The sequence below is a fragment of the Leptodactylus fuscus genome, chromosome 8 (assembly GCF_031893055.1).
Source record: "Leptodactylus fuscus isolate aLepFus1 chromosome 8, aLepFus1.hap2, whole genome shotgun sequence".
NCBI lineage: Eukaryota > Metazoa > Chordata > Amphibia > Anura > Leptodactylidae > Leptodactylus > Leptodactylus fuscus.
Genome location: NC_134272.1, coordinates 16,426,826 through 16,443,030, shown reverse-complemented (window position 1 = coordinate 16,443,030; position 16,205 = coordinate 16,426,826). Strand labels below are relative to the sequence as shown.

Here is a 16,205-nt window from a genome sequence, read left to right as displayed (position 1 = left end):
ACCTGCATCTGCACAAGTAGGGAACACCCACTAAGCTCTGTACCTGCATCTGCACAAGTAGGGAACACCCTCTAAGCTCTGTACCTGCATCTGCACAAGTAGGGAACACCCACTAAGCTCTGTACCTGCATCTGCACAAGTAGGGAACACCCTCTAAGCTCTGTACCTGCATCTGCACAAGTAGGGAACACCCACTAAATTCTGTACCTGCATCTGCAGAAGTAGGGAACACCCTCTAAGCTCTGTACCTGCATCTGCACAAGTAGGGAACACCCACGAAGCTCTGTACCTGCATCTGCACAAGTAGGGAACACCCACTAAGCTCTGTACCTGCATCTGCACAAGTAGGGAACACCCTCTAAGCTCTGTACCTGCATCTGCACAAGTAGGGAACACCCACTAAATTCTGTACCTGCATCTGCAGAAGTAGGGAACACCCTCTAAGCTCTGTACCTGCATCTGCAGAAGTAGGGAACACCCACGAAGCTCTGTACCTGCATCTGCACAAGTAGGGAACACCCTCTAAGCTCTGTACCTGCATCTGCACAAGTAGGGAACACCCACTAAGCTCTGTACCTGCTTCTGCACAAGTAGGGAACACCCTCTAAGCTCTGTACCTGCATCTGCACAAGTAGGGAACACCCACTAAGCTCTGAACCTGCTTCTGCACAAGTAGGGAACACCCATAGAGATCTGAACCTGCAACTCTACAACTAGTAAAAACGCCCACTAAGCTCTGAACCTGCAGCTACACAAGTAGGGAACATCCATTTAGATCTGAACCTGCAGCTCTGCAAGTAGGGAACACTCACTAAGCTCAGAATCTGCAGCTGCACAAGTAGGGAACATCCATTTAGATCTGAACCTGCAGCTATGCTAATAGGAAACTCCCATTGAGCTCTGAACCAGCAGCTGCACAAGTAAAGTACCCGCACTAGGCTCTGAACCTGCAGCTCTGTAAGTAGGAAACATGTACTTGTTCTTTTACTGTTCAGCTCTGCATCCCATTAAGTTCTGAACCTGCAGCTCTGAAAATAGCGAACACCCCCTGAGCTCTGAACCTGCAGGATCACAAGCAGCTACATCCCATAAAGTAGGTTTCCATCTGAACAGACATGTATCTAAAATAATATTTTGCAATGGGTGTTGGTGGTAGAAGCAGCATTATATGTATAGTTTCCTTGAAGGGGATGTTCTAGCTTGTCAAACATTCTGACCAGTAAAGGTCCAACATCGGTGACCACTATAAATCCTGACGACAAAAATCACATGATCTATTTTAAAGCCTGCTTTGTGCCATCCCTCTGGCAACACTTCCTGTCACTGTGCTATGACAACTCGAGGTTATCAAAGAGCCACAAGAAGTTACAGAAACCGGATTTAATAGGTTTCTATATGTCACTATGATCACTATGACTGTCAGCGACAGGAAGTGTTGTCATGGGGAGGTCATAACGGATGGGTTTAACCCTTTCACACATGGAAGACAGGACACCAGGCAAACAATCTAGCAAGAGTTTATTTCATTATGAAATACTGGCCTGAGCTCAGTCACAAAAGGCCGCAGCAAATAAGTTAGTCAGTCGATAAAGGCAAACGTGTTCAAAAGTGCTGGTAGTGTGAGGGGCCCCGGAGCCCGGGGGTGTCACCCCACACATCGTAGCCCTGTAGTAATGTCACACCCACATCACATCTCCTTAAGAGTCTCTCCTTCTCCTCCAGGTGTCGGCACCTGATCCCGGCTGCTGGCACCTGACACCTTGTAGCTGCTCTCGGGTTACTGGTTCCCTGTTACTCCTGTGTATTTGGTTTAGATGATCGTCCCCCGGGGGGCCTACAGGTCTCTGTAGGTGGTGGCTTCTCTTCTCCTAACCACATGTCCAAGCCAGAGGAACCTCCAGTGTCTCCATTATAAGGTCCACGTGTGGAGGAGATGAGGGTCTCCCCCATCCCCCAATGTTATCTGGAGATCATGGAGCTGCTGTGAGACTTATTTGAGGAGTTGGTGACTCCACTGAGCTGGGAGAAGCCGCTGCAAGACTCCAGGCTGGACATGGACCCCCTAGAAGAGAAGAGAGGGTGTGAAGATGTCCCTATGCTGACGCGAATAAGAAACAGCGCCACCTATGGGATGAGTTACCTGAAATCTTCAGACGCCAGGACTTCGAAGTAATACATGATCTTACACTTGTGACTGGATCCCTGCAGGGAGGCCAGGACGTCGTCCACCCGGGCCATGCTGGAGCCGGTGGAGGGGCTGTGCATCCTCCATTGGAGAATATAGAACCCGGGCCAACGAGTCACATGAGAGCCCTGGGGAAAACAAAGAGGAGTCTGGGTAATGTCCTGTATACACTGTGTCATGTATACTGCAGGATGTGATGGGACTTGTAGTCCTACAACAGCTGGAGGCCATTGCTTTAGCCTACAGTAGCCAATAACATCAGTGACATCTAGTGGTTATATGTGGTAATGCACCTGGTCCAAGTATTCAGCTGTATACCTGGATGCTCTCGCCTTCCCTGCAGACCAGAGGCGCCTCCACCCTCCTGTAATCCACCCCCAGGACCCAGTTCTTGTCTAGGAGCTGCACGTTGTTGCTGGTAGTTGTGGCTGACGCCGGATCCTTCTGATGGGTCACCGGGGCCCGCTTAGAATGGAAGAGGCTGAACACGACATCTCCGCGCAGGACGTCGAAGTCCCAGGTGATGACAGACTCCACCTCCAGGATTTCAGCGGTGATCTGCAAGAACCCAGGAGATGCAGGGTTAATGGCGTCTGCCGCCTCTGCTGTCCCTTATCCTGCATTTGCTGTATGACACGGAATACAGAATTACACAGGTGCCTTATGGCGGTCTTATATCTGCATTATTTCAGCACTATTATATGCCACTAGTATGGAAGTACTCAGCACAATTATACTAGTGTCACTGTATGGCTGTATTATTTAGGCAACATAAACCAGTATTATGTAGGTAGTAAGCAGTATTATACAGGTATGTGTGACTATGTAACAGTACTATATATAATATGGGCACAGAATGGCTGTATTATTTAGGCAAAGTAAACCAGCATTATGTGGGCACTAGGTGGCAGTATTATATAGGCATTTAACTATTGCATAATGTGTACTATATACAACAGTACTATATGGGCACTAGGTGGCAGTATTATATGGGCATTTAACTATTGTATAATGTGTACTATATACAACAGTAGTATGTGGGCACTAGGTGGCAGTATTATATGGGCATTTATTGTATAATGTGTATTATATACAACAGTACTATGTGGGCACTAGGTGGCAGTATTATATGGGCATTTAACTATTGTACAATGTGTACTATATACAACAGTACTGTGTGGGCACTAGGTGGCAGTATTATATGGGCATTTAACTATTGTATTATGTGTTCTATATAGAGCAGTATTATGTGGGCACTATATGATACTATTATGTAGGTAGAATATGGCAATACAATGTGGACCACATATAGCGCCATTATTTGGCATTGTTTGGTGGTATTATTTAGGTAACCTTATTACTTGTGTCGCAGCCACTTTGCCCCGTAACTGGTTTAGATTTCCGCCTGGCTCCAGATCTTATGTAAAATAACACCTCATGACCTCATGACACATCTCTTGTGCAGCCAGAAACCGCCACCACTTGGCCCCCGCCGTGCACGTACCTCATGTGGGGCCCCCTTATAGATAAACGCAGAGTGATAAATGGTTTCTGTCCACAGTCGGATATGATCAGACGTCTCGGCATCGTCATCGGTCTGGTAGAGTGATTTGGGCACCAGGCCGCCCTCGGGAATGTTACACTGCAAGGTACAATATACAGGTAAGTCGTCATCTCAGATATATAACGCCAAACCATAACATTATAGTTAATGGATGACACATTAGTGAATACAAGCTGCAGTGTAAAGCATGGGGGAGACTCAGGAATTATAGACACCAACTACCATGTTAGTACTTTAACCCCTTACCATGCACTCTCCGCCAAGAAAATCTGGGATGATCTCCTTGTCCAGGTAATCGGAGATGCCACCAAGGCCTTGGTAGTTGTTGCCGCTGTATATGAGGAACTTGCGTCGGGAATTCTCATTGATGAATGGGCTGACCTAGAAGACAAGGAGGTGGTGAGGAAGCTGCGGAGCGGCCATGGGCTAGACCCCAGCTTATTATATGGTGTATAGGTTATCTCACCAGTGTCCACAGGACAGGGAAGACTCTGGGGGCTCGGACTATCAGTAGCCGCCCCAAAGTTTCGGGATAGTTGGCCTCCACCACCTCAATGATCCGCAGCAGGGCCTTCACCCCCGGCCTCCACAAATGTCTCATGTTTAGCCCTTCCAGGTCTACAAGACAGGTCCAAGACCTAAAGAGGAGACGAGGAGGATGAGAGTGGCTCCTACTATATCATATAACGCAACCCCCCCATATCTTACTAACCTTATGGGGGAGCCGAAGAGGTGGGTGCTTTCTTCACAACGTCTCTGCCCCTCCTCATTGATGGACAGGACCTGAGGTATACAGAGAATATGTCTCACCATGGGCCGCTATACCGAATAATGGAGGAGTATATAGCCTGTATGATATCAAACACTCACGTGACGTAATATGGCCTCCTCCCCCACTGCTTTTAACAGTCCCTTGGTGTCTATCTGTCCCAGACGCAGAATATACAGAGGGCGACCGTCTACAAGAAAATGGTCGTATCATATGAAATATTTGCATTTATTTTTCGTTAAGTCCCCTGCAGTACCACTTTTCACCACTGCTGGTAGGAAGCAAAGTTCATAGAGAACAATGCAACAGCGCCCCCATCCGTAGTCAATATGACCTCTAGACTGACCTCTGTCATGGTAGTGCCATCCTCCGGCATAGTACTCTTCCAGGATTGAGGGCGGGTGCCATGTCTGTAGGATGTAGTCCACTTGGTACTGCTTGCGCCATGACAGTGACTGGCAGAGCATCTCTCGAGCTTTCTCCATGTTGAAGTCCCGGGCCCGGAGGAATCGCAGGATATGCTCATCTTTGGGGATCTGCAGAAGGAAACAGTCAGCAATAATGGTGTGTTTAGGCTGAAGGAGGTGAATTTCGGGGCAGGTGGTGCTGTGGGTGCGGACCAGTACTGACCTTGCCCTTGTGGGTTTCTTGCAGCCATTGTCGCAGGTGGATGAGTGCGCTCTCCTGCATGGGGGTGAGGTGCCCCAGATAGCGCTCAATATACTCAGCCTCCAGCTTATCTCCTGGTACGGAAAGGCAAAACATTGTATGAGGACGACCTGCAAGTCACTGACGGCCATATCAGCTGTCATGGAGCTGCCTCTCTGTCACCTGGTCACACATTGGGTTGTCACCTCTGAGGCCGGGTATATAGATGATACCTCTATACAGTTACCTACTGGGCAGGGTATATAGATGATACCTCTATACAGTTACCTCCTGGATGGGGTATATAGATGATATCTCTATACAGTTACCTACTGGGCAGGGTATATAGATGATACCTCTATACAGTTACCTCCTGGATGGGGTATATAGATGATATCTCTATACAGTTACCTCCTTGGCAGGGTATATAGATGATACCTCTATACAGTTACCTACTGGGCAGGGTATATAGATGATACCTCTATACAGTTACCTCCTGGGCCGGGTATATAGATGATACCTCTATACAGTTACCTCCTGAGTGGGGTATATAGATGATATCTCTATACAGTTACCTCCTGAGTGGGGTATATAGATGATACCTCTATACAGTTACCTACTGGGCAGGGTATATAGATGATACCTCTATACAGTTACCTCCTGGGCCAGGTATATAGATGATAACTCTATACAGTTACCTCCTGGGCGGGGTACATAGATGATACCTCTATACAGTTACCTCCTGGATGGGGTATATAGATGATGTTTCTATAATGTTACCTCCTGGTCAGGGTATATAGATGATACCTCTATACAGTTACCTCCTGGGCAGGGTACATAGATGATATCTCTATACAGTTACCTTCTGGGTGGGGTATATAGAGTCGTCCAGGTACCTCCTGGACAGGGTATACAGTTGATGCTACTACAAAGTTACCTCCTGGACGAGGTACATAATGTCATTTATATACAGTTACCTCCTGGGTGGGGTATATAGATGTTGTTTCTATAAAGATATTTCCTGGGTGGGGTATATAGATGTAATTTCTATACCGTTACCTCTGAGGAGGGTAGACAGGGGTGCAGTATATAGATGTTTCACCTGTTACCGCAGCCCCCTCCTTCCTGACTTACCGTCCTGCTCCGGGGCCTGGCCATGTCCTCCGCTCTCTCCTCGGAGCTGCACTGCTGCAGATGATACCTCCACCTCAGCTGGGGGCGCCTCAGTACTACAAAGATGTCCACTGGTGGCAGTCCTTGAGACGTGCTGATATCTTCCTGCCGATTCGGGGGTCCATCGGGGGATGTGAGTGATGCCCTGAGATATCAGCTCATTCAGGTAGAATTCAATGACCTCCTTACCCTGGAATTACACGCAGGGGCCGTCACATACGATGGAAGTCCTAACATTGGCACTGAAAAATATTCCTAAAATTATCCCAATCGATTTACCCCATTGCACTGTAATGCCTGGTTTGGCCACTAGGGGAGCTGTTGAAAGAGCTCAAACTCACGTGCAGCTTTGTATAGGGATCAATATAAAACTATATGGCAGGATGGAAAGAGACATGAGATACTTTTTATAATAGCAGCGACCTCGCCCTGAAATCTAACTGGTAATACAGCTGATAGGGGGCGCACTCACCCTCTTTATGTTGGCAGTGTACTGCTTCATTGCAATCTTTTCCACTGTGCTTTCGAAACCGAAGAAAGACTTGATGTCCAGAGAAGCCGACTGCTCGAAACACGTCCACTCCTCATTGTCGGGGTGAACCTAAAACCCAAGAACAGGGTCATGATCTCCGCCTGCTGTCAATGAATGGAAAAGCCCCAACTAGATGATGTCCGAGTGACCGATCCGGCACATGATTCTGGTGTTCACAGCTCTCATGAGGATGGAGGATTGAAAAATCTCAGCCCCCCCCCCCCCCCCCGTTCTACCGAGGACCCCAGCACATTTTACATATTGCCAGGCTTTATCATTGAGGCAGCCGCAGCGCCAGCTCCCTGTTCACATGTCCTCGGTATTCTGGCAGCTCGGGGCGATCTGCGGCCTTATGTCCCGGCAGATGGGATCTCCATATTACCGGATTCTGCTGCAGGTTTCTATGACTAAGCAGTTTCCACAATGGGTGTAATTAGCAATATGGCCACACGAGGGCGCTCTTGTCTGCATACATGGAAATGATGGAGCTCAAGTCTCGTGAAAATCCTAAAATATCTCCAGTAATTTCTAGTCCTTGAGTCGTCCTTTACTGTCAAGTGGCTAAAAATCCTTGTCAGCTGCTTCTCATTAGTATCTGCTTCTGGGAAAGTGGGGTGACCAGTAACATGGCCGCAAAGTGTGCTACTATGTGAGAAGTCATCCTGCTTTCCTAGATTCCTGCATGGAAATTCTGCGTTGATACAAGAGCAGAGAATGTTTTGCAACATAACAGTGAAACTCTGTCGCTCAGGAGCTTGAGAAAGCTGGATATCAACACCTAGGTGATACAAAACTAGGGCTAGTTTTACATGAACAGGGCCCTCGTCCCTACTAGCATATAGGAACTGAAGGGCTCGGGAAAACAAGCACAACAGCTCTGCTCAGCCCCATATGTCAGTTTGCCTTCTAACTTTGGAATCACACTATATCGCCATATCGTGCCAAGACAAAACTGCCCACATAATACCACCAAATAATGCATATATATATATATATATATATATATATATATATATATATATATATATAAAAATAATCATTTAAAGGGTCTGCATAATACCGCTATATAGTGCACACATATAATAACCTCTTAAAGAGTCTCCCTAATACCCCCATATAATGCCATCATAAAATTGCAATTTACAGTCCACATAATACCATCATACAGGGCCCATATAAAATTGCAATTCTGAGTTCTTATGACCACCATATAGTGCACGTCTATAATAATCCCTTAAAGAGTCTGAAAAATGCAGCTATACAGTGCCAAGATACAATTGTTGTACACAGCCCATATCATACCACTATATAGCGTGCATACAATATATAGTAATCACTTAATACCGCTAAACAGTGCACAAACAATAAATAAAACTCCCTTAAAGAGTTTATATAATACCGCCATACAGTTCCCATACAATACTACATCATAACATCATTATACAATATACCGCTGGTTTTAACTGCTCCTTTGGTTCCCTATAACAAGAAGAGCCCCCGCGTTCTACCCCTCCCAAAAATCAATCTTCTGCAGCTATAAGATGGAAAATACTTTTTAAAGGGGAAGCGCAGCCTTAAAGGCATCTTCACGGAGACTTCAACTCTGTAGCAGACAAGTGAAGACAGGAGGGAAATATTCCAAGTATGTAAAAAAGGTGAAGACTCTTCATCGCAGGAATTTCTGCGTCATAACCGGCAGCCGATTCCTTGCCCCTCCCCCCCCATGTACAGTCAGAGAAATTTGACCACATGGTTGTATTTGTTTTTGGGAAAGCTGGGTGATAACCAATACAGATGCCATCCAGCTTTTCAAGACTCCCGACCAGTAAAATATGTCATGAGGAGGCGGCACTTACCGAGTAGCTGCAGGTCTCGTTGACCAGGACCCGGGTGGAGAAGGTCTCATTACGAGCCTCGATGAACAGCGTCCGATCCTTCCAGTTCAGAGTGTTCTTCTGGATGAAGTAAACGTATTCCACACCGGCGATCTGTAATATGGAAGGGTCATAGGTCAGGACCGGAGGATCGGGGTATCACCAGGGGGCAGAGAGGGCGCACGTCATGTTTAACAGCCCAGCCTCAGCGGGTGGACATCTAGGACTTGTCAGAAGCTCTCAGGTGCCATGACGTATGAGCTGTAGGGTGAGACCCAATGAGCCAACAGCCCGTATGGTCCAAAAATACTCAACAAAAATATTATCCTTCTCTTAATATAGGCTCACGGTCCAAGTCTTGCAGGTCAAGGGCCACTAACCACAAGAGCTGCAGCTAGCCCACGCCTTGTACTGACCTTAGCAGGCTGTGGCTCCAGTGGGCCTTACCAGTATAGCCCAAAGTGCAAGGCAAGGGAAGAGAAGCCATACAGATCAGGTCAGGGTCACTCACCTTTTTGAGCAGGCGAGGGGCATCCACATTGAGCTTACAGCTGCGCTCCACCACGTGTAGCGATCCATCGTCGCTCTTGTGCTCGTAGGTGATATCGCTGCCGATGAATACAGGGATCAGGGGGCAGGTAGGGAAGCGTTTCTCGTAGGCCTGTGGGATGAAGAACATCAAAAAATAACCAAAACAGTGAATTATTCTCCTCATTTACAGGGGCGATAGTCACCCACAGGGAGTGTTGTTTATCATGACATCACTATGAAATGACTGTCTGGCCACATGAACGACAAAATAACCAAAAATTTCCACCAATATGGATAGTGGTGGACCAGGACAAATCCACCAGAGGAACCTTCAGCGGGCCCAAATTTGAAGGGTACTATGGTCTATTTCCTAGGGGTTGTTGAAGGGAGGACCCATAGGGTAATTTTTTTTTTTTTGGGGTGGGCCCAAGGAACCTCAATCCAACACCAAAAATGGCCGAAAAACTAGGTCTGTAAAGAGCTGCCCTCACTATCAGAGCTAAAGGTCTACAGTCGTCCTTCTTATCACAACAAACCCCATCCTGTAGCTTCAACAAAAAATTCCATGGTAAATGAGGTGAGGATGAGAAGAGACTCAGGGGGGCGCCGCGCCGAGCTGCCGATGACAGAAGACATCAGACTCATATCTGTCATCTGAGTGAGATAATTCTCAACGCTGAGGTCCTGGCGGTCCTGGAGACCTTCTACTTCAGGAGATCAGGCAGCTTCTACGGGGTCAGGAAGGGGGTCAATGATTTAGGGGTTTGTTCTGATGTCAGATGTGGTGTCCAGGAGGAATTTTCTTACCCTAAAATGGGTATAATTGGTAACAGGGGTTATTCTACCGTCCATGTGACCCAGACACCATCCAGAAAAGCTCAGCCACAGGGACACAATGGGTTAAAGAGAAAGCAGATGCCAACGCTCATATAACATTCCATAAGTGCCGATCCTACTATAGGACACGGGGGGGCCGGGCAGTCCTGCAATGAGTGGACATCACATACTCATCAAGATGTGGACTGGGAGGCTACCGATGGGTGACTACATCCGACATCCAACAGGGGGCACAATGGGCCCACCAACCATCAACCCTCACCTCAGGGACTCCGGCTGTTACAGCATAATAAGACAAAAAAAGGGCAAGGCCGATGCACAACCTGAGATAATGGACATAGTAATGTGCAAATATGGGGGTAGTAGTGGTCTGTAGTATGACTATGGGGATAGCAGTGGTCTGTAGTATGAGTATGGGGGTAATAGTGGTCTGTAGTATGAGTATTGGGGTAGTAGTGGTCTGTAGTATGAGTATGGGGGTAGTAGTGGTCTGTAGTATGACTATGGGGGTAATAGTGGTCTGTAGTATGAGTATGGGGTAGTAGTGGTCTATAGTATGAGTATGGGGGTAGTAGTGGTCTGTAGTATGAGTAGTATGGGGATAGTAGTGGTCTGTAGTATGAGTATGGGGGTAGTAGTGGTCTGTAGTATGAGTATGGGGGTAGTAGTGGTCTGTAGAATGAGTATGGGGGTAGTAGTGGTCTGTAGTATGAGTATGGGGGTAGTAGTGGTCTGTAGTATGAGTATGGGGGTAGCAGTGGTCTGTAGTATGAATATGGGGGTAGCAGTGGTCTGTAGTATGAGTATGGGGGTAGCAGTGGTCTGTAGTATGAGTATGGGGGTAGTAGTGGTCTGTAGTATGAGTATGGGGGTAGTAGTGCTCTGTAGTATGAGTATGGGGGTATTAGTGGTCTGTAGTATGAGTATGGGGGTAGTAGTGCTCTGTAGTATGAGTATGGGGGTAGTAGTGGTCTGTAGTATGAGTATTGGGGTAGTAGTGGTCTGTAGTATGAGTATGGGGGTAGTAGTGGTCTGTAGTATGACTATGGGGGTAATAGTGGTCTGTAGTATGAATATGGGGTAGTAGTGGTCTATAGTATGAGTATGGGGGTAGTAGTGGTCTGTAGTATGAGTAGTATGGGGATAGTAGTGGTCTGTAGTATGAGTATGGGGGTAGTAGTGGTCTGTAGTATGACTATGGGGATAGTAGTGGTCTGTAGTATGACTATGTGGGTAGTATAGGTCTTTAGTATGACTATGGGGGTAGTAGTGGTCTGTAGTATGAGTATGGGGGTAGTAGCGGTCTGTAGTATGACTATGTGGGTAGTAGTGGTCTGTAGTATGAGTAGTATGGGGATAGTAGTGGTCTGTAGTATGAGTATGGGGGTAGTAGTGGTCTGTAGTATGACTATGGGGATAGTAGTGGTCTGTAGTATGAGTATGGGGGTAGTAGTGGTCTGTAGTATGACTATGGGGATAGTAGTGGTCTGTAGCATGAGGGCAGTAGTACTGTATGTACACTTGAATGGGTTAATCTCCCCTCTCTATTACCGCCGCACACTTCTCTCTGGGCACTACACGGTTAAGCATTTCTGTGTAATCCAATTTACAGTCGCTAAAAATACAAACTGTGATCGGAGCCGATGGTGAGATTATAACTAGGCCGTATATAGATGGGCCCAGGCCAGATATAGAGCCTGTATATAGGTCTGGAGAGGTCATATCATGTCCGTGCAAACTGCTATAAAATGTACCGCATCCATCTGTAGTCTTACACACTATAGATAACATATGTGTATGTAGCCATGATATAGGGCTATATACTGTATTTATAATGTATTCTCCTGCCTAGTATATGACAGGTCTATTCTGCACCTCGCCTCTTATCTCACAGCACCAGTGCTCTTCCTGCTCACTGCATCTGTCACCAGGACAAACTATTATTAGTAAATAGCGCCGCAACACAGAACATGTCACCGCTATACTACATACAGCAACGGTACGATGGACACCTACAATATACCCGACAGCTGAGGACAAACACCAACAACCAAAGACAATATCACCAAGAAGAATGTGTATATATAGCTATGTATTATAGTAGTTATACTCTTGTACATAGGGAGCAGTATTATAGTAGTTATACTCTTGTACATAGGAGCAGTATTATAGTAGTTATACTCTTGTACACAGGAGCAGTATTATAGTAGTTATATTCTTGTATATAGGAGCAGTATTATAGTAGTTATATTCTTGTACATAGGGGCAGTATTATAGTAGTTATATTCTTGTACATAGGAGTAGTATTATAGTAGTTATATTCTTGTACATAGGAGCAGTATTATAGTAGTTATATTCTTGTACATAGGGGGCAGTATTATAGTAGTTATATTCTTGTACATAGGAGCAGTATTATAGTAGTTATATTCTTGTACATAGGAGTAGTATTATAGTAGTTATATTCTTGTATATAGGAGCAGTATTATAGTAGTTATACTCTTGTACATAGGGAGCAGTATTATAGTAGTTATACTCTTGTACATAGGAGCAGTATTATAGTAGTTATACTCTTGTACATAGGAGCAGTATTATAGTAGTTATATTCTTGTATATAGGAGCAGTATTATAGTAGTTATATTCTTGTACATAGGGGCAGTATTATAGTAGTTATATTCTTGTACATAGGAGTAGTATTATAGTAGTTATATTCTTGTACATAGGAGCAGTATTATAGTAGTTATATTCTTGTACATAGGGGGCAGTATTATAGTAGTTATATTCTTGTACATAGGAGCAGTATTATAGTAGTTATATTCTTGTACATAGGAGCAGTATTATAGTAGTTATATTCTTGTACACAGGAGGTAGTATTATAGTAGTTATATTCTTGTACATAGGAGCAGTATTATAGTAGTTATATTCTTGTACACAGGAGGTAGTATTATAGTAGTTATATTCTTGTACATAGGAGCAGTATTATAGTAGTTATATTCTTGTACACAGGAGGTAGTATTATAGTAGTTATATTCTTGTACATAGGGGGCAGTATTATAGTAGTTATATTCTTGTACATAGGGGGCAGTATTATAGTAGTTATATTCTTGTACATAGGGGGCAGTATTATAGTAGTTATATTCTTGTACATAGGAGTAGTATTATAGTAGTTATATTCTTGTACATAGGAGCAGTATTATAGTAGTTATATTCTTGTACATAGGGGCAGTATTATAGTAGTTATATTCTTGTACATAGGGGACAGTATTATAGTAGTTATATTCTTGTACATAGGAGCAGTATTATAGTAGTTATGAATAGGAGGTTGTTATAGTTGTATTTTACACACAGGGTGCTGAATTAGTTTTATTCTTGTATATATATGTATTTATGGTTTGATACCTTTGTATAGCGTGTACTGTTACACTATTCTGGTTTATTCCTGTATGCAAGGTATTACATTACTGTGGTTTTATTCTTGTATATGTGGTGTAGTATTACAATCTTCTGGTTTTATTCCTTTGTATAGGGTGTAGTATTACACTATTCTAGTTACCTTCTTGTGTTTATGGTGCAGTATTATATGATTCTGGTTTTATGTAATGGATACATCAGTTATCAGTGAGTTTTCCTTCTTTCTGTCGGGATCTTCTGGCAGGATTTGTTTGGGGTAAATACTTATACTATTTCCTTCTTCTGTCGCTCGGCCTCAGCGTTAGGAATAAACTTGCTTGCACTTTTTCTGGGACATTTACAACCCCGGCTCGTCTTCCTCGGTCAGTTTCATCCAGTTGTCTCTGCTTATAAGACGTGAAGGAACTGGACGCGAGCTTACTACATCAGGATGACACATGACGGTTATACAAGAAAGGCAGGATCTCTGAGATCTCCTTCAAACTATAGGAATCATTAAAAAGACCTTTCACCATCTCCACCAGCTCTTAGTTACACCCCCTTGCCTGCCTGACACCACCCATGTGACATTAAGGAGTTTAGTTAGCGAAACAGCTCTAACACTGCAGTCAGGGGGCTAGAGCTATGACTTTGATCTTGTCTTAAATACAAGATCATGTCTGTAGCCCTGCTAGATCCTAGTTATCACAGCGTGAGGTGGAGCTGCATATAGTCGCACCTCTCACTTCAGCCAGACTGCATACATGCCATTTAACCCCTTAGATGCTGCAGTCAATGCTGACCACAGCACCTAAGTGGTTTTGCAAACCTGGTAGTAATGCCCACGATCTGGATGTGCTCCGGTCACGGGGAAGAACTCTATCATTTGGGCTTGTATCCACCCATCGATCCCCCTCCTTTTTTTTATTTTAACGTTGCAAGATGGCTCCTATACGGTGAGATCACAGGAGTCACCCTGTGTCCATGACCACTGAAACCCGAAAAAGTTACTGATGTCGTGACATGGAGACTATGAGGCAAAGGTACTAAAACATGACGAAAAGTACAGAAATTTGGTATGACTGTGATCATGCCGACCCAAAGAATATAAGGAATGTGTCATTTTAACTGTACAGTGAATGCGGCAACAACGAAATCTGTAAGAAAATAGTACAAATGCAGTTTGTCCCGCACAAAACAAGCCCTGTCTGGCTCTGTACATGGAAAAGTAAAAAAAAGTTGTCTGAAATGGGAAGAAGTTAAAAATTATGGAGAGGGTTATAAACAAAGTTTTATTCCCCCCCCCCCTTCCCCAGATAATAGCAAAATCCCAGTGGTCATGTGAACAGTTCTGTGTCCATACTGGGAATGTTTCAGCTCTTCCCTCCCCTCTCGCAGGAAGAAATCTCAGCACAATTGTCTAATTTCCATAGAAGTTATCTCCACTTCAGGGTAATATCTCCATATATTATGGGTGACGTTACACAGGACTGCAGATACGGCACATTATTAAGTGATTGCGGCACATAAACCACACATCGCCTGGATATTTGGCTCTGCTACATCTGCTTCTCCTCCGTAGCTTCCTCGCTGACCACAATATCTAATCTTAATATAGATAAATAATATATTCTTAGCAGCAGAAATGAGATCTGGTCATCGGGCGCAGGAAGGAGCTTGTTCTCGCCGGATTCCAAGACAATTACCGGCATTCCGCTCCCATCATTTGCATTGACTGCCTTAGGCGCTGTGTTCTGTGTAGGAAGTCCGATAATCCAGAGATATCAAATTATCAAATATTCTGGACCTCTATACATATGTATATGTACCTGACGGTCCCTAGGGGGTGCTTAAACCTTTAGGGACAGGAATTGATGACAAAAACATTTTTTTTTTGTACATAACCTTTTTAATTTTCTGTCAGTGTAATGAGGACTTGTTTTTTGCGGGACCAGCCGTAGTACTATTTTGGGTTAGATATATCTCATTGATTCACTTTGTGCAAGGGCTTATTTTTTGCAGAAGGACCTGACATTTCTATTGACGAACATAACACCTTTTGGTCAGTTTTATAACATTTTTTTTTGGTGTGCCGTTCATAGCCTAATAGAGTTATATAGAGGTATCTCTGGGGGGGGGGGGCCTTCAATGGGTCCCCAGCTGCCATGTAAAGGCACTGAACCCCTATGATCTTGTTGCAGTGGTGCTGATGCCTACAGCAGGGAGCCCTCTCCTTCCAAAACCCCTTAGATGCTGCTGTTATTATTGACCGTGGCACCTAAGGGGTCAAATGTCAAACTGTCAATCCTGGGAGTTAGGAACAGATTCTTGCTTGTGAATACACAGTTGGGTAACCCCTTCTGAGAAAGTCTATACATCGAGCACTAATAGTTTAAGATCTCAATGACCTTCCCAATACAAGACCCACCCCATTACTAACCATAAGAGACCTCATCCTTATGTTCTGGAGCCGCCAAATCCAAGACGTTACCTCCGGGGGAATATTTTTGGTACATACCAGATTATTTATGGATCTTAAGGGACCAGATTACAGGACTTTTCCTATAATCACACATTTGGTTTGCACACCATTGCTTTGCATGCAGTAGAATCCGCTCTTTACATATCTTGGTGACGGCGACAGTCCGTCATGTCTACTGTTTATGCTACTTCCATTGCACTTGGTGACCTTGAAGGGTGGAACC

The 16,205-nt window shown here is 44.8% G+C and overlaps 1 protein-coding gene across 3 annotated transcripts in view; it reads right to left on the bottom strand.

Annotated features, from left to right (window-relative positions):
- Window positions 1–1,494: 1,494 nt before the first annotated feature.
- The window catches only part of SEC14L5 (SEC14 like lipid binding 5), a 38,380-nt gene continuing 23,669 nt past the window's right edge, over window positions 1,495–16,205 (bottom strand). For all 3 annotated transcript variants that reach the window (XM_075285408.1, XM_075285405.1, XM_075285406.1), the window contains exons 4-17: window positions 9,257–9,406; window positions 8,728–8,859; window positions 6,812–6,940; window positions 6,301–6,529; window positions 5,149–5,261; window positions 4,865–5,054; window positions 4,620–4,708; window positions 4,462–4,532; window positions 4,216–4,387; window positions 3,996–4,130; window positions 3,690–3,827; window positions 2,504–2,743; window positions 2,141–2,313; window positions 1,495–2,062 (exon numbers count right to left, since the gene is read on the bottom strand). In XM_075285408.1, the coding sequence (XP_075141509.1) occupies window positions 1,960–2,062; window positions 2,141–2,313; window positions 2,504–2,743; window positions 3,690–3,827; window positions 3,996–4,130; window positions 4,216–4,387; window positions 4,462–4,532; window positions 4,620–4,708; window positions 4,865–5,054; window positions 5,149–5,261; window positions 6,301–6,529; window positions 6,812–6,940; window positions 8,728–8,859; window positions 9,257–9,406 (2,064 nt within the window). In that variant the 3' untranslated portion in view covers window positions 1,495–1,959. The remainder of the gene's footprint in view (window positions 2,063–2,140; window positions 2,314–2,503; window positions 2,744–3,689; window positions 3,828–3,995; window positions 4,131–4,215; window positions 4,388–4,461; window positions 4,533–4,619; window positions 4,709–4,864; window positions 5,055–5,148; window positions 5,262–6,300; window positions 6,530–6,811; window positions 6,941–8,727; window positions 8,860–9,256; window positions 9,407–16,205) is intronic.